The sequence below is a fragment of the Bos javanicus genome, chromosome 6, assembly GCF_032452875.1.
Source record: "Bos javanicus breed banteng chromosome 6, ARS-OSU_banteng_1.0, whole genome shotgun sequence".
Taxonomy (NCBI): Eukaryota; Metazoa; Chordata; class Mammalia; order Artiodactyla; family Bovidae; genus Bos; species Bos javanicus.
In genome coordinates, this window is record NC_083873.1 from 26,567,307 (window position 1) to 26,593,237 (window position 25,931).

General features: G+C 39.6%; 1 protein-coding gene across 7 annotated transcripts in view; it reads right to left on the reverse strand.

Annotated features, from left to right (window-relative positions):
- The window catches only part of RAP1GDS1 (Rap1 GTPase-GDP dissociation stimulator 1), a 148,626-nt gene extending 123,457 nt beyond the window's left edge, over positions 1-25,169 (reverse strand). For 3 of the 7 annotated variants that reach the window (XM_061419603.1, XM_061419600.1, XM_061419596.1), the window contains exon 1: positions 24,908-25,105. In XM_061419603.1, coding sequence (XP_061275587.1) covers positions 24,908-24,911 — 4 coding nt within the window. In that variant the 5' untranslated portion in view covers positions 24,912-25,105. Of the gene's footprint in view, positions 1-24,907 lie in introns of all 7 variants that reach the window. The other 4 variants (XM_061419601.1, XM_061419597.1, XM_061419598.1 and 1 more) reach the window with 4 other exon arrangements.
- Positions 25,170-25,931: the final 762 nt, after the last annotated feature.

Genomic DNA, 25,931 nt, shown 5'->3' on the forward strand with positions numbered 1-25,931 from the left:
GCTAATGTAAATAGGCCATTTTCTTTAGTTTCCAAGACTAAGTTCCATAGAAGCGGTCTGACAGGAATCTACCTATTTAGTGAATACTAAACTTGATTTGAAAAAGAGATACTTGAGTAAAAATGTAACAGTTCAAAGTGTATGTGTTGCAGTATTTACTTTCAATAGCAATTCAGGCAACACTTGGGAGAAATAGAAATATTTGTAATATTTAGAGTGAAACAAATGAAGGCTAGAAACTGTTCCACTTAATGAAAGAACTCCTAATTTCTACCTTAATTCATTAATCACTTTAACATGTAATCATACCTCTTTATACACATGGGTTCTCTCCCAAAATGCTTCTCCAGACTGCAATGACATGGTAACTCTGTGTCCATTTGCCAGTTACCCACACATCCATCTGCTGGATATGCCTCCTTCATTCCACAAGATGATTATAACAGCACATCTCACATTACTTCCTTCCTCATTTGAAATTACTAACTTCAGAGTTAATAAAAATGTAAGATCTTAGATGAATTTGATTAATCTCTTCTATATGTCAACAGTTTGAACTACATGCTAAGTAGATAAATTTCAAAATTTAAATTAAGTTCATAAATCTATTTAAGAAATCATTTTTGTACAGTATTATACTGTTCTATTTCTTCTGTATTTTTCACTTTGCTAGTTTTATAGTCCTAGGTTCATAGAACCCTTTTAGTTTATTTCTACTATTTCTACTACTTGATGGAAATTCTTATACAACAGATTCTTTAAGGATACTCACACGACTCTCCTCACACAACTCTCCTATAGTAGAAACTTAAATTTTGAAAACCTATTTTACTGAGTTACTTGCACTTGCATTTTTTATTGCAGATTAATGGTATAAACTGCCATGACTAAGAAACATTTTTATTAAGATGTTACACCAAAAAAATTGACTACGTTTCACTGTAAGTTTTCTTCTCTATTTCAGAAATTAGATAAACTTTTTGAGCCACTCACTTGTCATGTATTCTTAAACAGAGTTAAAACCTTTTTTAGTTTGAACCTGTAACACTGCAGTCTTAGTAACATGTCGTGTTTGATTAGAGGGTTAAGAATCTGATTGATAACCTTCACAACTACAATATTAAACCATAATGCATAAGAGCAAGGTACAGTGGTACAGTTTGTAAAATTGCATTTCCCACAATGCCAAAAGACCTTTTCACTGAGAGTTCAAGAATCATCTCACTGGTTTATAGTTGTCAAATATAGCTTTAGCAGATAATGACATTAGCTTTTCTTTTTTATTTAGAGAATGACTTATGTTGAGATTCAGGATTAATTAATTCTTTGACCCAAACTGACCAAGAAAAACACCAGGGTAATTTCCTCTCCTCAACAATCCCCTAACAGAAAGATTTAAAATACTACCATGCTAAATAGTCATCAACACTCAGGATATAGTAAACCAACTTAGAAAATCAATGTGGATAAATCTACGAATCATGTGTCAAAGAATTTTAAAGATACCCATCACTTCATGGGAAATAGATGGGGAAACAATGTCAGACTTTATTTTTTGGGGCTCCATAATCACTGCAGATGGTGACTGCAGCCATGATATTAAAAGACGCTTACTCCTTGGAAGGAAAGTTATGACCAACCTAGATAGCATATTCAAAAGCAGAGACATTACTTTGCCAACAGAGGTCCGTCTAGTCAAGGCTATGGTTTCTCCAGTGGTCATGTATGGATGTGAGAGTTGGACTGTGAAGAAGGCTGAGTGCCGAAGAATTGATGCTTTTGAACTGTGGTGTTGGAGAAGACTCTTGAGAGTCCCTTGGACTGCAAGGAGATCCAACCAGTCCATTCTGAAGGAGATCAGCCCTGAGATTTCTTTGGAAGGAATGATGCTAAAGCTGAAACTCCAGTACTTTGGCCATCTCATGTGAAGAGTTGACTCATTGGAAAAGACTCTGATGCTGGGAGGAATTGGGGGCAGGAGAAGAAGGGGATGACAGAGGATGAGATGGCTGGATGGCATCACTGACTCGATGGACGTGAGTCTGGGTGAAGTCCGAGAGTTGGTGATAGACAGGGAGGTCTGGCGTGCTGCAATTCATGGGGTCACAGAGTCGGACACGACTGAGCGACTGAACTGAACTGAAATGAAGAATTATACTAAAACAATACTGGTGAAACTGCCTCATCTGTCGTTACAAACTGCTTCTACGTACAACTATGGGAATGATCTCTACACACAAGAGTTCCAGGAGAAGCTGGAGAGTGGAAACTATGTACCTTTAAACTTCACTTCTGTAAGCTAATTGAGTCCATAACAAAAGAGAAACTCTCTAAACATAAAAAGTAACTACTTGAAATGTATTTGCCCTGTTCCAGCTCTCTATACCTGGGGTGTGCCTGCAAACCAAGTCCTCACAATATCAGCATTCTATCGCCAGGATTCTTTGGAATAATGTTTTATCAGTTTACTTTATTATCCTCTATTTCCCTGTTTCTCAGGCCCTGTTTATCTTCAGGCTTTCATACTCTATGTAGTCCCTTAGAATAGTACATTGATCTTGGTCTTAATATCTTAGCTGTGACCTTTACCCCTCCAGGACACTACTCAAGTGTCTGCCGATAGTGCTTCCGCTCCTGCATTTAGATTCAAGAGTAAAAGACAACCCGCCTCCAAGCTCTGCCCTGGATGGTAGGACATGCCTGACAAGGGTAGGGGAGGAAGACCAAACAAGAGACAGATAATATAATTTCAATAAGAGGAAATCCTACAATAAACCAAAGTGTTTGGGGGCTATCTACTTACACTTTCAAACAGTCTTGCACAATAGCTTCACTAGAACATACTTAAAGCTATGACTAATCAATTATGAAAGAGAAAGAATACCCTGCTTTAAATGCTTTGTAATAATAGAGAACTAGATTAAAGATTGACATAAAAGACCTACATAAATGGAACTTTCTTTAGCTAGAGAATAAAGAAGTACTTCATTAAGAGTGGCACAAAGCAAACAGTCTTATTTCATAACTGAATAAATACAAGGAAGAGATAATATACACTGAAATTTATAAACTCTTAGGCAATAACTTTTCTGGGTAATAAAATGTCAACCAGAGAAAAAAGATATATAAACAAGGAGTTGTAAGGGTGACAGATGAATTCAATATAAGGCATATGTTAAGGAATATATTGGGCTTCCCTGGTGGCTCAGACAGTAAAAAATCCACGTGCAATGCGGGGGACCTGGGTTTGATCCCTGGGTTGGGAAGATCCCCTGGAGGAGGGCATGGCAAACCACTCCAGTATTCTTGCCTGGAGAATCCCCAGGGACAGAGAGCCTGAGGGGTTACAGTCCATAGGGTCGCAAAGAGTTGGACACGACTGAACAACTAAGCACAAGGAATAGATTAAGAATTTTTTAAAAACCTAATAAAGATGATATTGTCTGAACTATAAATTATGAACCCACAAAGGAATGTCTTCCCAAGATACTGCTACAGAAAGCAAAAAGAAACTTGAGGGTCAAGGTAAAGCAAAAGAAAATTTAGATAAAAATACACAAAACAGATAGTATGATATCTGTATCTAAAGCTGTCTCTTATCTGTATCTAAAGCTACAATGTACCATGAATTTAAAAGGAATCCTATTCAAGCAATAGGATGAAGAGACATTAGGTTACTCTTCAACTTATTTGTCTCTCAGCTTTAAATTCACCCTTATTGCCTGATCTGTAAGGAATGCATCTGGGCCTTTTAAATGCTTTTTCTTTGCCAGATGGTAGGATACAGGCTTTGCAGATGACAATGGATAGCACTGAAGAGGTATGTCCTTCCTGCCCAGCCTGCATAATTTTGTTCAGTATCAAGTGTCTGCAAGTCACTGCCTTCACTACACATATCTCCAGCTCTCAACTGCGGCAGAAGTGCTGTGTACAACAGTCCCACAAAACTCAAGTCTACATCCCAGGTTACTGCTTCCCACACCCTCTCCTTAGCCCTGTAAGTGTGCATGCCAAAAGCCCTTTGGATCTGGCCACCCAGAGCCACTCTGGCCCAAATTGTACATAGGAGTGTCCTGGGTTCCTGCAGAAGGCCTCTCCAGCTCCAGGTCCCAGCAGTTACCTGCAGGGGTACTTCAATTTCCTCTGCATGCCCAACTGTCTGTGTGCCACCCATCAACTCCAGCTTGCTTCTTTTGCACGTTCTCCAAAGAGTTGTTGCTGTGGGTCTGACTATGGATTGTCTCTAGCCTAGGCAATTCACAGAACTTCTATGCCATCAGGAAACCTGAAGCTGTATTTTTAATGAGAACTAACTCTTCCAAGGAGAAGGAAATGGCAATCCACTCCAGTATTCTTGCCTGGGGGGCTACAGTCCCCAGGGTTGCAAAGAGTCGGACATGACTGAGCGACTTCACTCACTCACTCACTCACTCAACCCTTCCAAGGAAGTCTGTCCTTCCTTGGATGTGCTCCTGCACCAAATAATTTGGAGTCTGCTGTCTACCTTTAAAGTTACTCTCTAGTTATTGTTTAACAGCTTTATATCAAATGTCCCCTGGAACATTACTGTGAGCTGAAAGACAGTTCTCCCTGGATTTCATGATGTTCCTGCACTGTTGGGGCACTCTGAATAAAGGAAATCGATAACCTATAATAAAGATAAGTCTCCCACCCTAGACACAATCTAGGATTGTAAAAAACTTTCCTTCTTCCAAGAGATCTGCTTTTAGCTTACTTTTCAGGTGACAAATCTAGAGATGCCATCCGCCTCCCTAGGGAGGCTTTGTTTCACTCAAGAGCAAAGATAAGGTTTTGTGTTCCTTGAATAAAAGATATGCCAGCAACTCAATATCTCAGTGTCATAATTTTAGGATTCCGCTCTTAAAATTCCTCTCCACTACATATGCACAATAACAGAACTAAAATGTTCTACAAGGAATAAATTCTGTTCTATGATCTACGGACCTTGTTTTCCTTCAGAATATCTATACATACACATAACTTTAACATTATGTGGTTTATTTTCTCATCGGACCCAGATTGATACAGACATATACATAGTGGGCTTAGAAAAATGAGGAGTTATGTGGCAAACAAGAGTATTAACTCTTTCAGTCAACAATATCTTAATCAGATCATGAATATTATGTACTGGTGAATAAAGGTTAGAAAGATAACCTCAAACTTCTATTCACTCAACAATATAAACAAAACACCTGCTGCTGCTGCTGCTGCTGCTGCTAAGTCGCTTCAGTCATGTCCAACTCTGTGCGACCCCACGGACTGCAGCCTACCAGGCTCCTCCATCCATGGGATTTTCCAGGCAAGAGTACTGGAGTGGGGTGCCATTGCCTTCTCCCAAACTAAGCACCTACCAACCACCAAATACTATACTAAGACAGAAAGATGAACACAACACTGTTTGAACAATATAGAAAACTTTTTTTTTTTTTCATTTCATTTTTGTGGGAATTACCTTCACAGGTCCAATTTATTCCTAGAAGAAGTCAATGTTAACATTTTCTTATGAGTCCTTCCAGAAGCACTCTATGTGTATCTATGCAATTATTTATATTTAGAAACACATAGACATAGAAACTTTAAAGCATAATCAGGACTTCCCTGGTGGTCCAGTGGTTAAGAATCCACCTGCCAATGCAGGGGATACAGGTTTGATCCCAGATCTGGGAAGATTTTACATGTCATGGAGCAACTAAACCCATGCGCCACAAATACTGAAGTCCGCACACCTACAGCCTGAGCTCTGCAACAAGAGAAGCCACTGCAATGAGAAGCCCGGGCACCACAAGGGTGGCCCCTGCTCGCCACAACTAGAGCAAGACCACGTGCAGCAACTGGTGCAACCAAAAATAAATATCAAATAAACATTCTTTTTTTAAAAAATTAAAGCATAATCAACCCAAATGTTACCACAGTACTAATCATCTTTCTCATAGTAATGATCCTAATAAAGTAGCCATAGTAATTAACTATTAGAATTATTTTAGTATTATTTTAGAAAACCTGATAACTATATATCTGAAATTCCTTGGTAATCATTTGACAAAGTATTATTTCATGTAGTGGTAATACACTTAGAAAACCCACTGTGTTCCAAAAGTGACAGGAAAGATATAGATTCAAAATAATTTCATCAAATATACTATTATAAGCTTACTATTATAAGATTAATATTAACATCAAGAATAATTAAATTTTCATTTGGAGAGAGGAGTACAAATATTCCTTTATTCCTATGAGGTTTTATTAGGCCCTTAGTTTTGAAAAAATATGCAATTTTCAGTGGTAACTATCCTGACTAAAAAAGAGTAATTAATGATTGACATTTTTTATTAGCCAAACAGGTAACATTTATGAAAAAGCTATAGTAAAACCTGTAATATTGTTTAAACATGCATATGTCTTTTCTGATAGCCAAGACAGTCAACAGATAATTTTTCAAGGGAATTAATGTCACAAAGAAAAATATACCATAGGGAAATGTTACTTAATAGAAAAAATTCTGTTACTCTATCTTCATTTGAAATGAAAGAAAAAAAAAATCAGCAAACATTTATTCAGCAGGTAGTTCCCACTCTGATGAGTTTTAACAGCAATCTGTTTCTTACTGAAACAATGCATAATCTTTCAAGTTTTATAACTGTTCCAATTATTACTGTTACATAACAAACCATCCCAAACTTACTGGCATAAAACAAAAGCCAATTCACTGTGCTCAGAGATTCCATGAACCAGGAATTCACAAAGGGCACAGTGAGGACGGCTTGTGTTGTCTCCACAAGGTCTGGGGTCTCAGTGCAGTCTCAAAGGCTAGGAATGTCTCTGGGAATGACTCAATGGCTGACGCTGGTTATCAGTTCATTCAAACACATATCTGCTGATCGGCCTGGAAAGACATGAATTTTAGGATTGCTGACCTGAGATCTGACACTTGAGGCCTTCCCACATGGCCTAGCTTTCTTACAGCATGGCATCAGTAGGGTCTTAGACTTCCAGGGCTCCAAGCAGGCCAGTGTCCCAACAAACAAGAGAGAAGCAACACTGCCTTTCACTCCTGAGCCTACTGTCACTATTCACCCTACTTAATTAACTTATATACAGAGTACATCATGCGAAATGCCGGGCTAGATGAACCACAAGCTGGAATCAAGATTGCCAGGAGAAATATCAATAACCTCAGATACACATATGACACCACCCTTATGGCAGAAAACAAAGAAGAACTAAAGCACCTCTTGATGAAAGTGAAAGACAAGAGTGAAAAAGCTGGCTTAAAACTCAACATTCAAAAAACTAAGATCATGACATCCAGTCTCATCACTTCATGGCAAATAGATGGGGAAATAATTGGAAACAGTGACAGACTTTTTCTTGGGCTTCAAAATCACTGAGGACGGTGACTGCAGCCGTGAAATTAAAAGATGCTTGCTCCTTGGAAGAAAAGCTATGACCAACCTAGACAGTGTATTAAAAAGCCGAGATATTATTTTGCCAACAAAGGCCCGTCTAGTGAAATCTATGGTTTTTCCAGTAGTCATGTATGGATGTGAGAGTTGGACTATAAAGAAAGCTGAGCACCGAAGAATTGATGCTTTTGAACTGTGGTGTTGGAGAAGACTCTTGAGAGTCCCTTGGACTGCAAGGAGATCCAACCAGTCCATCCTAAAGGAGACCAGTCCTGGGTGTTCATTGGAAGGACTGATGCTGAAGCTCCAATACTTTGGCCACCTGATGCAAAGCACTGACTCACTAGAAAAGACCCTGATGCTGGGAGACTGAAAGCAGAAGGGGATGACAGAAGATGAGATGGTTGGATGGAATTACTGACTTGATGGACATGAGTTTGAGCAAGCTCTGGGAGGTGGTGATGGACAGGGAAGCCTGGCCTGCTACAGTCCATGGGGTCGAAAAGAGTCTGACATGACTGAGAGACTGAACTGAACTGAACCTAGGAAATCAGAGCATCACCTCTGCTGCCTTCTACTGGTTACAAGTGAGTCACAAGCATGCTCGTATCCAACAGGAAGAGAACTCCCAAACTCTCAATGGAGAGTGACAACTTTTGGAAGACTACCTGGGGCCAGATGTTCTTGTGGCCATGTATGGAAAATATAATCTGTATAGTAATTTAATATTCACAAGGTAACTTGGTTAATATAATACAACAAAGAGCATTACAACCTGTGGTTGGTTTTAGCTCTGAATACAAGATAACATTTCCTAAAAAATAACTATTTTCGGCTTTGGAAACAAATTAAAATGTATAAGGTTGTTATTTTATATAATATTTGCAACTACCTTGAGAAATAGGTGGTGTTATTATTACCTATATTTTAACAGACAAGAAAGCTGAATTTGAAAGCTAATAAGTTGCCCAGAAAGTTAAACATCAAAGTTGAGACAAATCCAGACATGTGTGTCTTCAAAGTCCAGGCTCTTCTCACTGACCAAGCAATCTGCACAGTGCCACGTTAAGTGAACCTCACCCAAATCTCATGTGCACCAGAGCCATACAAAGCAAGGACTACCTGTACCTTGCTTTACATAGATGTTAGTTCTTCAATAACAGATTTATAACCCAACCAAGTTAGATGGTTACACTAGCTAGCAACAGTATGTACCTTAGTTATGTGATTAAAAAAAGAAAAAAATCACAATGAAATTTATCACGGAGCAGTCTCTGCTATACTATTAATATCTCAAGGATAATACAGTGCTGTTTAGTACAAATAAGTGTTTAACTGAATAAGTACATAAATTTTACGAAAACTTTTCATGATCATTTTTAGTAGTGAGCTCTTGTATATTCCAGAGAAGCTGTGCTATAGCTGAAAAGGTAAATATAATCTATCCTCTCATTTAAATTAATTGGGGGGGGGGTGTTTTCTCTTTTTCTAAAATCCAAATTATAGCCTTATCTATTTCTATTACTCATTACTTTATATTATTCTTTATCTACTAGAGGTTAAGCTTTCTAAATGAAACAAAAAATGGGACTATTTACATTACTTATTTTGTCACTTTCTGTAATGCCTAATATGGTGATCTTGTTTCTGATTTGATTTATGGTAATTTGTACAAATCATAAAAAAGTCAGAAATATAACCCGGTGGACAGTTATTTTTTCTGGGAGCTTAACACTTCTCTCCCCAAAAATGTGTTCTGGCAACTGAAAGGAAATTAAGTTAATCAGCTCATATAAATTTTGTCTTGGTTCTAATTGATTTTATTTTTGAAGCCAACTTTATCTTGTAACTTTAAAGATAAATCAACATTTATATTTCTGTGAAGCATAAATATATCATAAATTCTACTTTCTTATAATACCAGTTTCATTTTTCATAATGGAGTTCCTTAATCCCGTGGAGAAGTAAATGGCAACCCACTCTAGTATTCCTGCCTGGAAAATCCCATGTACAGAGGATCCTGGTGGGCTACAGTCCATGGGGTCCCGAAGAGTCAGATATCATTAAGTGACAAACAAGACATCTTCAAAGCAGAATATTTTTCAGAAAAGTTAAAGAAAATAATTTTTACAACCTGACAAATTTCTTGTTAAAAAGAATCTTAGATGATGTGAGCTTCTCACAGTTTTGAAAACAATTTTTTGTTAAAGTACAATGATAGCTGGTTACTTTTTACTGACTATAAAAAAAAAAAACTCCTTAAATAAATTCAAGGAACTTATTAGTTATCTGAAATTATTCTATACAATCATTTTTATATAATGAAAAAAAAATTTTTAATTATTTTAAAAATAATTTAAAATAATGAGACTATGAAAATCATTTATTAATATTATATAATTCTTATATGTTAGAAAACACTAATATATATATATATATAAAAGAAAATAATATTCTCAGGAAACAATTTAGCAGTCTTATTGCACTTTGATGACTTTTTAAAATGTCATGCCATTATTTTCCCCTAAAAAGTGTATTTTATACTTGTGGGCAAATAAAAAAAGGAAAAATAAAACACATCTTTCTGGGGGGACTAGTAGGTCTTCCAAATAGGAAAAGGAGTACGTCAAGGCTGTATATTGTCACTCTGCTTATTTAACTTAAATGCAGAGTACATCATGAGAAATGCTGGGCTGGAAGAAGCACAAGCTGGAATCAAGATTGCCAGGAGAAATATCAATAACCTCAGATATGCAGATGACACCACCCTTATGGCAGAAAATGAAGAGGAACTAAAAAACCTCTTGATGAAAGTAGAGAGTGAAAAGTTGGCTTAAAGCTCAACATTCAGAAAACGAAGATCATGGCATCTGGTCCCATCACTTCATGGGAAATAGATGGGGAAACAGTGGAAACAGTGTCAGACTTTATTTTTGGGGGCTCCATAATCACTGCAGATGGTGACTGTAGCCATGAAATTAAAAGATGCTTACTCCTTGGAAGGAAAGTTATGACCAACCTAGATAGCATATTGAAAAGCAGAGACATTACTTTGCCAACAAAGATCCGTCTAGTCAAGGCTATGGTTTTTCCAGTGGTCATGTATGGATGTGAGAGTTGGATTGTGAAGAAGGCTGAGTGCCGAAGAATTGATGCTTTTGAACTGTGGTGTTGGAGAAGACTCTTGAGAGTCCCTTGGACTGCAAGGAGATCCAACCAGTCCATTCTGAAGGAGATCAACCCTGGGATTTCTTTGGAAGGAATGATGCTAAAGCTGAAACTCCAGTACTTTGGCCACCTCATGCGAAGAGTTGACTCATTGGAAAAGACTCTGATGCTGGGAGGGATTGGGGGCAGGAGGAGAAGGGGACGACAGAGGATGAGATGGCTGGATGGCATCACCGACTCGATGGACATGAGTTTGGGTGAACTCTGGGAGTTGGTGATGGACACGGAGGCCTGGCGTGCCGCGATTCATGGGGTTGCAAAGAGTGGGACACAACTGAGCAACTGGACTGAACTGAAATGAGTAGGTCTTTATTAGGTAACTGAGCTTGAAGTTTTCCACATGATAATTTATATTAGTCCCCTACTAAACAGGCATACACCCTCTATTTTTACTGAAATCTATTATGTGATTCCCCTTCAATAATAATGATAGTATTTCCTATATCCATATAGGAAATGAGCCTTCCAAGTGGTACAGTGGTAAAGAATCGGCCTGCCAATGAAGGAGATGCAGGTTAGATTCCTGGGTCAAGAAGATTCCCTGGGGTAGGAAATGGCAACCCACTCCAGTATTCTTGCCTGGAGGACAAAGGAGCCTGGTGGGCTACAGTCCACAGGGTCACAAAACGTTGGACACAACTGAGTGACTGCACATGCAAGAAATGAAGATTTAAAGAGCTTCACCAACTTGCCAAAGGCTATGTTGCTGTTTAGTCCCTAAGTCATGTCTGACTCTTTGTGACCCATGGACTGCAGCCCATTAGGCTCCTTTGTCCATAGGATTCCCCAGGCAAGAATACTGGAGTGGGTAGCCACTTCCTTCTCCAGGGGATGTTCCCCACCCAGGAACTGAACCCGCATCTCCTACGTTGGCAGGTGGATTCTTTACTACTGAGCCACCAGGAAAGCCTGCCAAAGGCGATACGGAACAATCAACTTCTGGAAGACCAGAGATTCTATCTTCTCTTTGATTTCTTACATTATTTGATCAACTGAAAATTCAGTTTAATCATTCCTGATGACCATACATATCACAGACAGTTAATTTTGCTCTTGACGAGTGGCATGATATAATTTTCACAATTTGTTGATTTTAAAATAAATGTATTAATCTTTAAAAGTAATAAGTTCAATTTTGTCACAGGTTTGAATACAATTAATTCTTTAGTAGTTCAATAGCTATAATAGAAATTTCAGAATACTGCAAATTTAAATACTTTCAAGAATGAGAGAGTACCGAGTGAAATCTGTAGGATTTAAGACAATAGTAAGTAATGAACTGGGGACCTCATACCCTGCCTAAAGGACAATTATCACTGATTGTCACTAACTGAAATACTGTAGGTTTAAGGATCCGAAATGTTTAATTTTTCAAGATAAGCTGAAGCAAAAAAAAAAAAACCCACAACAACAAAAAAGATAAGCTGAAGCAGATTTTCATCAGAGATTTCCTGAATATTTAAATGTTAGCAACTAATTCCAATTTCTAAGACTTTGCTAAAAAAATCCATCTGCAAGAGTATGTTTGGCCCAAGGACTGCTGGTTTGCAAACTCCATTAGAGACATGTCTATCATCACTATAGGATAATGTTGTTAAATTAGGAGGAGACTTGAATCTGCAGGGATTCTGTAAAATGAACAAACAAGTATTTATTGAATGCCAATAATATAAAACATTGAGGAACTAAAATTATACTACTAGATGTGTTACAGTTCAAGAAGTGAGAGGTATCCAGAGAAATAAGAGGCCAGTATGAGAGGTCAGCAGTACTTTACAAAGAGAAAGTTATTCTAGAAGGAAGAGTAACAGAACAATGGTGTCTTGGTGGTATCACTGATGAAGAATATTTAGAGGACTGTAAGATTATTAAAGGAAGATGTATTTCAGACTAGTGAGAAATACGAGAGAGACAGCAGATTTCTATGGATCCTGAAAGCTAAGCAGAGTTAAGACTTGATGTAATAGGCAGCTGAAGCAACATTAGATCTTCAGCAGGAAGGTGATATGATCGATGCAGTGTCTTAAAGACTGATTATAGTATGTAGAAAAGATTGGAGAGCCGCAGAGTGGTAACAGAGAGGCCAGCTAAGAAATGGTCTCAGCAGCACAGGAATGAAATGAGGGGCCTGGACTTTGGCAGTAGGAATGAGTGAAGTGTTCTCCCCCAACCTATTTACCTGAATGAATCCTCATTAGTAGCTTGTTCGTGTGTGTGTGTTATGAGCGCACTTTTTTTTTTTCTTCTTTAAATTGGAGCTGCCCTAATATAATGAACAGAACACTAGGAGAGGAGTTAGGAAATCAAGATTCTAGATCTGACACTGCACCTAACTACATGGGTAAAGCTGGGCAAGTCTCATAACCTCATTAAACCTCAGTTCTATAATCTGGGTAGTAAAGGACAGAACCAGACAGATGTCATTGTTTGAAACTCTGGATCTTACAATTCTGAAAAGCAACAATCTGAAGTATTCAGATAAAAGTGTAATTTCAGGTTTCTTTTCAAAGTCCAAAAGCTGGCTTCCTTGATTCCACTTTTGTACATGGCAAAACTGGCTGGAGTTGAGTGGTGAATTCCTCCTTTAGGTTGGGCACATACTCTAGTTTGCCACAGTCCCATCACTTCCTCAAGTGAGGCCCAGTGTTACCTGCTATTCATCATGCTTTCACTGCTGTTTTTCTTACGGTAGAAAAACATTTTCTCTACTTTTTCTCAACACTTTTCTCTACATTTTCTAAACTTTGTCTTTTACCAGGGGTGAGAACATGTAAGAAAAGAGGTATTTTTTTCCAAGAAAAATAAAAGCACGCATTTTTATGAAAATAAATATTCCTTTAGATTTAACAGGCAAAAAAGCTCATCTGCATGAAAAGATTACCATTTAACCCTCTTTAATCAGATAGCTTCATTTAGTTTGGAAGCCCTGTTACACATGTTGGAAAGCTATTGAAAGAAATATCAAAGGAGTGAAATAATTAGATTCACATTTTAGAAAGAGTACTCTAGAACAATGCAAAAACTTAAAAGGGGTATGACTGAGAGAAAGAATATCTGTCAGAGCACCAAAGTGGTCTGAAGAGGTGAAACGACAAATTTACAGTGGAGAAAGGAGGGACTGATTCAAGGAGATAGAATTATTAGAATTGGGGGAACACAACAAGTACTGGAAGTAGAAAGATGCTAGATTTTAGGGATGGTTCACTAGATAAATGGTGATACCATCCAGTGTACAGAATTCACAAGGATGAAGAAGTCTCGGGGAAAGGTGAGGTGGTATAGCATTACTCCACAGTAGAAGTTGGCCAACTATAGCTCACTGCCTGTTTTTATACAACCCACGAGTAAAATGGTTTTCACATCTGTAAATGGTTGGAAAAAGTCAAAAGAAGAATGTATTTCATAAAGTACAAATTATACAAAATTCACATTTCAGTGTCCACAAATAGTTTCCCTGGGACACAATTCATTCCTTTAATCACTGTCTATACCTGGGTTCACTTCACTATGACAGAGATGAGTAGCTGAGACAGCAACCATATGTGGTATTCTCATCACTGAACACTGTTTCTTGAGGTACTACGAATTGTAGTGACACAGTTATTGCTCAGATTGCTCAGTGTTTCAAGTACCATGTGTAGTGTCATACCACAACGTTTCATTTTGACTATCATATCGAAGGGCTTCACAGGTGGCTCAGTGGTGGAGAATCCACCTGCCAACGCAGGACACTCAGGTTTGATCCCTGGGTTGGAAAGATCCCCTGCAGAAGGAAATGGCAACCCACTCCCGTATTCTCTTGGGGAAATCCCACGGACAGAGGAGCGAGTTGGACACCACTTACCAACTAAACAACAATCACATCAAAACAGAAAGAGAAAACTATACTTCAAATATCAGGCTTTTAATGTTTTAAGGGGCACATGGATTATTCTGCTACTGAATTAGATGGCAAACCACTATATCACACAATGACACTAAAGCTACACTAGAAAAATTTAACACTTATCTATATAACCAGACTAGGTATCCATCATATTCATAATTCATAGCAAAGTAATCACAGGAATTAGAAAATATAAAACAAAGTACTTCACTGTACCAGAGTTTTCTTCACAAAAATAAAAAGTGGAAATGAATTTCAGTTCAGTTCAGTTCAATTCAGTCATTCAGTCGTGTCCAACTCTTTGCGACCCCATGAACTGCAGCACGCCAGGCCTCCCTGTCCATCACCAACTCCCAGAGTTCACTCAAACTCATGTCCATCGAGTCAGTGATGCCGTCCAGCCATCTCATCCCCTGTCGTCCCCTTCTCCTCCTGCCCCCAATCCCTCCCAGCATCAGAGTCTTTTCCAATGAGTCAACTCTTCGCATGAGGTGGCCAAAGTATTGGAGTTTCAGCTTCAGCATCATTCCTTCCAATGAACACCCAGGACTGATCTCCTTTAGGATGGATTGGTTGGATCTCCTTGCAGTCCAAGGGACTCTCAAGAGTCTTTTCCAACACCACAGTTCAAAAGCAGCAATTCTTCAGCGCTCAGCTTTCTTCACAGTCCAACTCTGACATCCATACATGACCACTGGAAAAACCACAGCCTTTACTAGACGGACCTTTGTTGGCAAAGTAATGTCTCTGCTTTTCAATATGCTATCTGGGTTGGTCATAACTTTCTTCAGTAGAATAAATTCACAAAGTTTGTGAAAATAAGGTATTTAAAGCCTATGTTTCTTTATTATATTATTAATCAGCAGTTATTTTATGGGAAAACATTTAAAATAACATGTATTATTGAACTAATAGTATCGACTTCATTCACTCCTACAGATTTAACCACTGTCAGTTGTTTCTACTTTGATAGAAAACAGAAGCTGAATATCCTAACTTGCCCTATCACACAACAGCTTACGGGTTTAGCAGTTGTATGGTTTTATTGTGAGGTTTTTTTTTTCCCCAAGCTCAACAGTGAGACTGAAATTTCTGAACAAAAAGAAAAGCCTTCAACCATTATTAAACAATGAATACCTTTGGAAACTATATTTTGCTGCAGATTGAAAACGTTTCCTTGAATTTGACCTGAAAGTCTAGGCAAAATAGTACTTATATGCAAAACATACTACATTAAGTCCTTTTGACAACATTTTTCAAATTAGAAATAACCATCAATCTGCTTTATATATTTCTTGTGCTGTCAAAATTAAAAACAAGATCTCTGTGCATATACAAAGTTGCAACAGATAGATTATGCAAGTTCAAACTATAGTGCCAGCAGTGTTTTTCAGACTTCACTGCAAGCGCAAGAGAAACTTCCATATACCAAAACCCATTTAACTATGTAATCGAGGAGCCTCTAACTTTCGACTGGTTAATTTGCAATGTAAACAGCATACTAAATAGCAAATATTAAAGAGAATCTAAAAGAATTCTATAAATGCTTTCCATACAATTAATATGATCACTAAGATCATATGCCCATGACTGACAGCAGCATTTGGTGTCACCTATCTGTATGAACACATTTCCAAGACAAAATCAGTTAAATGCCTTTACAGACCTGCATTAACAAATGAACAAGTGCAATCAAATTTGATGACAGGGTAACTGTGAATCCCAATTAAATGAAATTGCTATCTCAAAAAGAATATTTTCATTAGGAGATCTGTATTACAATAAATCATGTTCAATTCATGTTAGTCTGAACGTAGTCAATAAAGATTTTGTGGTTATTTGCTTTCTCTCATAAGTATTTTCACTCTTATCCATGTATTAATAATATCTTTGATTTTGCCTCATGGCCTGCAAAGTCTAAAATACTTACCATCTGGCTCTTAATGTAAAAAGTTTGCAGACCTCTGCTCTATGGAGATGCTATTCAAAGTGCAGCAGCATCTGGGAAATGTCTTGACAAGGCAAATTCTTGGCCCACCCCACATCTACTGAATCAGAATTTCTGAGGGCGAGCCCAGTAATTTTTTTCTTTTTTAACAAATGTAAGAATCGCTCTTAAGGATTTTAGAGACTTGGTTCTGTCCCCTTGGATAAATTATTTAATTCTTTGAGTCAGTAAAATGGGAACAGTGTCACCCACTTCATAGAACTATTGAAGAGATTAAAACTAACTTTAAAAATATGAGAAAATAACATAAGGTTTAGCATGGTAACTGACACTAGTAATTCTTAATAAATGGTAATAAATTAGAAAAGACCTAATGTTGGGAAAGACTGAAGGCAGGAGGAGAAGGGGCTGACAGAGGATGAGATGGTTGGATGGCATCACCAACTCAACGGACAGGAGTTTGAGCAAGCTCCGGGAGATGGTGAAGGACAGGGAAGCCTGGCATGCAGCAGTCCATGGGGTCACAAAGAGTTGGACATGACTGAGAGACTGAACAACAACAATAAATGATAATTATTAATTCAAAGGTGTACTGGGGGACCTCCACACACGAGCCCATGACACATGAAAATTAAATTTTTAGGAATTTTGTGAGACAGTTATTTAAATTTTGTAAACTTAAAACTAAGTAAGTTACACTAAATCAAAGTTATTAACACTCAAAACTCATCACTACTTAATTACCTTACCACATTTTATCACCATCTGTGCTCACGCAGCTATTATGTCTAGATGGTAGATTTCCGTATATTGGTGTGCTGCATCTCGTTTCTTCCCAACTACGCATTCACAGGAAATCAACCACCACAAATCAGAGCTTTTTTGGAGAAGGGCTTCTGGCGAAACATTAATCAACACACTTCTGGCTATCATTATTAAAAATTACATAATGAATTCAGTTTTGAACTCAATGAGTCTGAATTAACTATGCACATAGGGATGTCTAACAATCTGTTAGTTAAAAAGATGTATTTTTAGGTACCAACAGCATATAGATAGTAGCTGAAGCCATAAACATTAACAAAATTGAGCAAAAGAGCATTTAGAGAAGGGATCAGATATACAATGATATGGAAAAAATTATATGAACAATAAGTCAGAAAGACTTTGGAATTTATAAGTATAGCCAATTATGGCTAGCAAGTCAATTTAACTATTCCCATTTATCACTATCCGAATTCTCAGCTTTAACTCCTGGAATGCTTCTACCAACAAAAGCTATATAAATAGATGCACTGAATTACATTACTCTGCCACTTGAATTTAGCATCTATATCTTAGCCAACATGGGTAATGGTATTTTAGGTCACCTGTTTAGACAAAGCTAACGAGCTTCAGCAATATGTGAACCATGAACTTCCTGACGTTCAAGCTGGTTTTAGAAAAGGCAGAGGAATCAGAGATCAAATTGCCAACATCTGCTGGATCATGGAAAACGCAAGAGAGTTCCAGAAAAACATCTATTTCTGCTTTATTGACTATGCCAAAGCCTTTGACTGTGTGGATCACAATAAACTGGAAAATTCTGAAAGAGATGGGAATACCAGACCACCTGACCTGCCTCTTGAGAAATCTGTATGCAGGTCAGGAAGCAACAGTTAGAACTGGACATGGAACGACAGACTGGTTCCAAATAGGAAAAGGAGTATGTCAAGGCTGTATATTGTCACCCTGCTTATTTAACTTATATGCAGAGTACATCATGAGAACGCTGGGCTGGAAGAAACACAAGCTGGAATCAAGATTGCCGGGAGAAATATCAATAACCTCAGATATGCAGATGACACCACCCTTAAGGCACAAAGTGAAGAGGAACTAAAAAGCCTCTTGATGAAAGTGAAAGTGGAGAGTGAAAAAGTTGGCTTAAAGCTCAACATTCAGAAAACGAAGATCATGGCATCCGGTCCCATCACTTCATGGGAAATAGATGGGGAAACAGTGGAAACAGTGTTAGACTTTATTTTGGGGGGCTCCAAAGCCACTGCAGATGGTGACTGCAGCCATGAAATTAAAAGACGCTTACTCCTTGGAAGAAAAGTTATGTCCAACCTAGACAGCATATTCAAAAGCAGAGACATCACTTTGCTAACAAAGGTCCGTCTAGTCAAGGCTATGGTTTTTCCAGTGGTCATGTATGGATGTGAGAGTTGGATTGTGAAGAAGGCTGAGCGCCCAAGAATTGATGCTTTTGAACTGTGGTGTTGGAGAAGACTCTTGAGAGTCCCTTGGACTGCAAGGAGATCCAACCAGTCCATTCTGAAGGAGATCAACCCTGGGATTTCTTTGGAAGGAATGATGCTAAAGCTGAAACTCCAGTACTTTGGCCACCTCATGCGAAGAGTTGACTCATTAGAAAAGACTCTGATGCTGGGAGGGATTGAGAGCAGGAGGAGAAGGGGACGACAGAGGATGAGATGGCTGGATGGCATCACCGACTCGATGGACATGAGTTTGGGTGAACTCCGGGAATTGGTGATGGACAGGGAGGCCTGGCGTGCTGGGATTCATGGGGTCGCAAAGAGTCGGACACGACTGAGCGACTGAAGTGAACTGAACAAGTTGGTTTATACTCTGAAATTTCTACCTCAAGTAGACATTGCCCTTTGAACGATAAAGAAAAACAAATTATTGAGAGATGATAACATAGTTTAAATATCAATGATACTGAGCATATTTGAAAGTTTAGTTTCAAAGAATCATAGAATTTTAGAACCAAAATAGACTTTATAAGCTACTTTGGTATCTTAATTTTTTTGTTCTCTCCATAAGAAAGAGCTATTTGTTAAGTTAAATGTCTAGGAAAGCATTTTAAATTAAGTTTTTTCCTTATCAGTTATCTGAACATTTGATTATCTGAAATTAACATGGAGTTGACAAAGCAGTGGATCTTCCTTCTCCATTCCTTCTGATGTTCATGAGTGGATATTAAAAATCTACATAATTCTTTATGGCTGGTACCACCAATAATGCCAGAATTCAATTCAATTCAATGCCACCGGACTCAATTCAGCTGATCTGGAGTCTCTGGCAAGAGCACCAGTATTTCCTTAAAGGTACCTAGAGGCTTGACTCGGAGAAGGCAATGGCACCCCACTCCAGTAGTCTTGCCTGGAAAATCCCATGGGCAGAGGAGCCTGGTAGGCTGTAGTCCATGGGATCGCTAAGAGTCAGACTTGACTGAGCAACTTCACTTTCACTTTTCACTTTCATGCATTGGAGAAGGAAATGGCAACCCACTCCAGTGCTCTTGCCTGGAGAATCCCAGGGACGGGGAGCCTGGTGGGCTGCCGTCTATGGGGACGCACAGAGTCGGACACAACTGACGCAACGTAGCAGCAGCAGCAGCACAGGCTTGACTATTCTGCTGTGAAAAGTAAAACTATGGTTCTCAAAGTGAATTAAGGCTATTACAGCTTTCTCAGTAGTAGTACTATTGATTTCAGAATATGACTCTACCAAGGATAGTAAATCTAGCCATATACAAAAAAAAAGGGGGGTGTATATACAAAACAGACATAAAGCCAACATAAGAAAAATTACTGAACCAATGTATATGCTCTTTTAAAACAATAAATTTTTAGTTATTGCCAGCTTACAAAAATATTTTATTGCTCTACCTTGACTTGTAAAGAACAAGTAAAAGTACCAATATTAACTATTTTTCTATGAACCTATTCCTGGACTTAGAAATGCAAGCCAAAAAAAAAAAAAAAGACTTATCCATAAGGCTTATACATAGAGAAAAAACTCCATGAGTTAAGAGTATAATTAGAGGCACACATATAACTAGAGAAATCCCCAATTCACAAAGACTAACAGAAAATAAAAAGTGATAAACCATTCATCAGTAGAGTATCTTTGATGCAAAATGTCACGTAAAATACAAAACCATTTCTAAACTCACTCTACATGACAGATACTGCGAAAATAAAAAGGGTACTATACTAAGTCACAGAGACATAAAACATAGAATGTCAAAGAAACGTGAGGCACTATGGTGAGATTACAAACTTTGGTTAGCCAAAAATTAGCATGTGTCATTCCATGTAATGTGAGACATTTAAAAAATGTTTACACGCTTACTTATAGATGTTAAAACAGGGCAAGGAATACCGTACTACTTACTATACATAGTGAACTCTGCTTCTACTTATTCTATTCATTATCCACTTAGCCTTTATAAGGTGACCTCCAAATCTATCATTCCTCATAAAGATGCTTTTTAGAAAATACTTAGCCAGAGGTAATACCCCAACCAAACCACATGAACCTGGAGCCTTTTCTCAGTCGTTATTGCTCACTGTTTCGAAGCAGCAGTCATTGACCTTCCATTCTTGAAATCAACCAATTCTAGTCTTTCCCTCCTACCTACTACAGTCTTTTTCAGTGTCAAATCATTTCATTCTTTTTTCCTAATGATGCAGCACTCCTCAAGACTCTTATCTTGAATATATTTTCTTCATTTTCTTTGTTGGCTCTCATCCTCCTACCTAACTTCAAATATTATCTCAGGATATTGGTGGGTAATTTTCAGATATCTAGCTCAAATCCTTTCTTGAGAGTTAAAATAATCATTATACATTTTTTACCCAGTTTTGGTCATTCAACAAATTTTTACTGCCAGCTCCACATGTGATACACTAATGTTAGAAATGTATTTCAAAACCTAGTATGAGAATCCTTGTCATCAAGAAGTAGAGAAGCTAAAAGAAAAGCTAAATAGTCCATCAGGTGCAAAACTGACCATTCATGTGTCCTCTTCCAATGGACTGAATATATATTTAACAGATCCCACCTTCTCAGTATTCCCATGTAACAATGTATGACTTCCTTAACTCTATACTCTTTATGTGCCATATTCTATTCCTACTGCCATAGCTTGGTTCAGGCTAATATGTATTTTCACCCAACTGCAACAACCTTCTTAACCATTCTCTAGTTTCTCATCCAATCCATCCTGCACTCAATTAACTAATTTTCCTAAACCACAGACGTGAGCCAATACTTAACTGCATAAAATGTTTAACAGTCCCTCAAGTCCAAAAACAACTTCAGCTTGACATTAGAGGCCTTCCATTATCTGTTCCTTACCTGTTACTTTTTCATCTCTGTCACCCACTATTTCCTTACCTTTTGCTGTAGCCAAACATGATTATTTAATCATATCCTGAAACTGTCTGAATGTTCCTATTGCTGTATCTTCATTTACGTCACTTCTCTCCCTCCACCCCCATCCCAATTAACAGTCTCCATTTCTACCTTTCAGAAGCTTAACCAAATACTGGTTCAAATAGCATCATTTTTCTGAAAACTTCTCTCCACCGTCGGAAAGTATAAAATATATTAAGGTCTTCTGTATCACTCATACTTTACGTCTATTACAGTTATCTGTGTATGTATCATATTATTCCTTAAGAGTATAAGAAACTTAAAGAATGTTTTATTAATCTTTATCCTCCCATAGTATATTACATATGGTTGATATTCAAATATGAAGTATACATTGAATTTTAATATATACATAAAATAACAGCCAAGATCCATAAGACCACATAAGAAGTTTCCTTCACTTTCTTATGGAGAAAATCACTGCCACAAGAATTTTTTTTTTTAAACCACCTATATGTTTCTTGAAAAGACATTAACAAGTGATTTTTTTGCCTTATCAGTAATCAGTATAGCCCTTATGTATGAATGAATTGTTACAATAACTTCCTTGGCTTAGAATATAAAATTGCTTCCCAAGCTTTCAGTTTTACATTATTGTATGTACCTACTGATCACAAACTAAACCGACATACCACTGAAGACAGCAATGTAAAAAGAAATAGCTTGCCTGTGGCTGCTCCAAAACCCATACCTCTTAAGACAACTTTTTTTTTTTTTTTTAAGAAAGAGAGAAGAGCAATCATAGTGTAATTATACTTCTGTTTCCACTTCCTTCACACCTCTGTTACCTCCCTGCTGCTGCTGCTGCTAAGTTGCTTCAGTCGTGTCTGACTCTGTGCGACCCCATAGACGGCAGCCCACCAGGCTCCCCCGTCCCTGGGATTCTCCAGGCAAGAACACTGGAGTGGGTTGCCATTTCCTTCTTCAGTGCATAAAAGTGAAAAGTGAAAGTGAAGTCGCTCAGTCGTGTCTGACTCTTAGCGACCCATGGACTGCGGTCCACCAGGGTCCTCCGTCCATGGGATTTTCCAGGCAAGAGTACTGGAGTGGGGTGCCATTGCCTTCTCCGACCGTTACCTCCCTAACATCTACCAACTCAAACATTCTTCAGAGTCCATACTTACAGGTTCACAAGTTCACAATAATAGATGGGTTTCCAGTTCAACAATTAATTCAAAGATTTACTGAATACCTACTATGTGGAAAGCACTATGGAGGACCCAAAAATTAATAAGACACAATTTTCATCTTCTGGAACACATGACTAAACGCACAACACACACACATAAACAACACCATTATAAAGCTGATTATATAAGAGCTAAAAAGCTTCCAACAAGGTACAAACAGAATGATATGAGAAGAGAGTAATATAGTCAAAGTATACCTGAGAAGCTTCAAATGAGGAATGGATTTAACTTTCTTTGAAATCAAGTAATAATATTCAAGATTAATTATTTTTAAAATATTTTTTCAGTAGTATCACAACAGAATTTAATTTTTTTTCCCACTGAAATGGTACTGATTCAACATGCAAGTTAAAATTTTAAACAGATTTTTATCAGCTCAGCTTGAAACATGGTGAAATACGGTTTATAGGCCAACCTTGTGGCCTATACTTAACAGGAAAAATTTTGTTATGTTCAAGGGGAAGACAAACTATGTCTCCAACAATCTGAACTAATATTCTACTCCTAGAGAAAGTCTAGGTACATATAAATGGACCACCCAATTTTTACAGAAATCTGTTCAGCATACCAATAGGACATTAAAAACAAAAAAAATGAACAAGTGAAAATAAAATTCTGGGTCTTAGATTCACTTTTCATTCATACCACCTCCTCTTGTAACAATGACCTCTTCCTGATATACAGCAAAAGGTCTGAATCAGAGCCTGGAGCATTTGCTTTTCAAGCTCCATCCACACCATTTCTAGATTTAGACACTTCTTTGAAGATTCTGAGTTGCCATGACCTAACTCTGGACGTGCTGAGAACTGTATTGACAGATGAAAGGCCCACACTCATCTGAAGCTTAAAATAACTTGCAGGGAAGGGGTGGGAAAAGTCCGAGTTGACATATGCCAATGTAGCACATTTTAAAAAGAGGAAACTCTAATAGACAGGAATGGAAACAAACTGGGGAACTTGGAGAAGCATGGTATCCCAAATTGCTACCATTAAAAAAAAAAAAAAAAAAAAAACTTTGGTCTTTTAATTACATTACAGTATCTATGAGACGTTTTTGCAATTACTGAACTTCAAAATTAAGCAACATACTGTGGGAAAAAAAATAGGATAAATTACATGCACTTTTATAAAAGATACTTGCTTTTAAATATCCAAAACTCTTGACATTAACAAAAAAATAAAATCAGATTATGTTAGATTTCGACAAGGGAAGCCGGGAAAGAATAACTAACATGTAAGTTCGGTAACATGTTACAGGGTGCAGTTTCCTACTACAGTAGACAGGCGAAAGAACCAAGAAAATGGGTTGAGCACAGCAATACTGCTACATTGTAGCCACTCAACACTAATTCAACATCTAGCGGGCTCTATCCATCCTTCCTCACGTTCCTCGTGGCCTCTGACAAGTCATCCTTTCAACCTATGAGACTGTCCGCTCTCCCCCAACAAATATAATTCCCGTGCAGGTTGTAAAATCCCCCCCCCCACCCCCCAGACTACATGCTCACACCTCCTCGCCTTGGGATGAGCAGTCCGCACAGTGGGGAAAGGTCGCCCTGGCAGGGAAGTTGGGTGAAGTGGTCTTTTTCGCGGTCCGACCCGAGCCTCCAGTCCAGCAGCCGCCGGGGAAAAGAAACGGGCGGCCACCGAAGAAACCGGGAAGGGGCAGCGGATGCGAGCCCGCGAGGCAGGCTCCGTGGTGCCAGAGCACCGGCTCGGGCAGGAAGAATGGAGGAGGGGAGGCTAGGCAGCGAGGTGCCCGAGAGCCGGGCGGCGGTCCGGCCCCGCGGCCCGACCCCACCCCGCACTCGGCACCCTCCCAGTTCACGGACCGGGCGTGCGTTCCGCGTGCGCCGACTCTCCCAGGAGGAAGAGCCACTGCCTCACACCCGTGGATTTGAGAAATCCGGCAACTTTGCGTGAGAAATGCTTCCCACCCTGCAACACACCGAGTAAGAGAAATATGTCAGGCGATGACGGGGGAGGAAGGATGACTTACCCATGTTCCTCCCAGAGGGTGAGGAGCCGGCAGGGCGAGGCGAAGGTCTCCGGTGCGGGCGGCGCGGCGCTGTGTCCTCCTTCTACCTCTGTCTCTCCCGCAGCCAGGGAGGGACCCGCGGGGGGCGGCCGCCAGGGAGGAGCAGCTGCCGCTGCTGCTGCTGCAGACGGCGCGGCCGCGGCGGAGACGAGCGGCGGGGGGGGGGGGGGGGGGGGGGGGGGCGGGCGCGGCAGGCGCAGCCTGCGGCGGGCGCGGCTCCGAGCGAGCGAGCGAGCAGGCGGGCGGGCGGGCGGCGGAGGCGCCGAGCCCAGCCGGAGGAGCGCCCGCCCCGACGCGCCGTCCGAGAGCGCCCCGCCCTCCCCACCGAGCATGCTCAGTGCGTCCCCGCCCCGCCCCCCCGCGCCTGGGGCCAGTGAATCCGAGCGTGCGGGTGGGTGTGCGTTTGCGGGCCGGCTGCAGCTGCGGCGGAGGAGCTTGATGGCGGCCGCCCGAGGGGCCGAGGGCGAGCCTTCAGAGGCTGGGCACCGGGATGCTGAGCCCGAGCTACTACACCTGGCTCTCTACCATGGCCCCCGCCAACCCACACCCGGAAAACGGGCCCGTGCTCATTTCGGGGCAGTCCAGGTGCACCGGCGGGAATTTCCCGAAGAAGGAGACGCTGGGCCTTCTTAGACCCGGGAGTGTAGTCGGGAAGCAAAGCGGACCTTCTGAAATGAAGGTGGAATGGACGTACTGGCCATGAGGCCAGCGACTCTGGAGACAGATACCTGAGAACGCCCGTTTTCAGAGCAGCCTATGGGCCCGCTGGGCACAGAGCAAGGAGGCGGCCGCTGGGAGGGCCCTCAGCATTAGGACTGTCTTGTCTGTGGCCATTAAAAAAAAAAAAAAAAAAGGTTCGGCAAACGAGAGGAGTGACCGTCCCGGGATTTCTTCAGAAAGTGTTGTTCTCCTTCCAGAGGAGTGCGGCCTTCCGTTCAGGAGGACACCTGAAAAGCTACGTAGAACTAGGGTGCCCTGGCCGTGG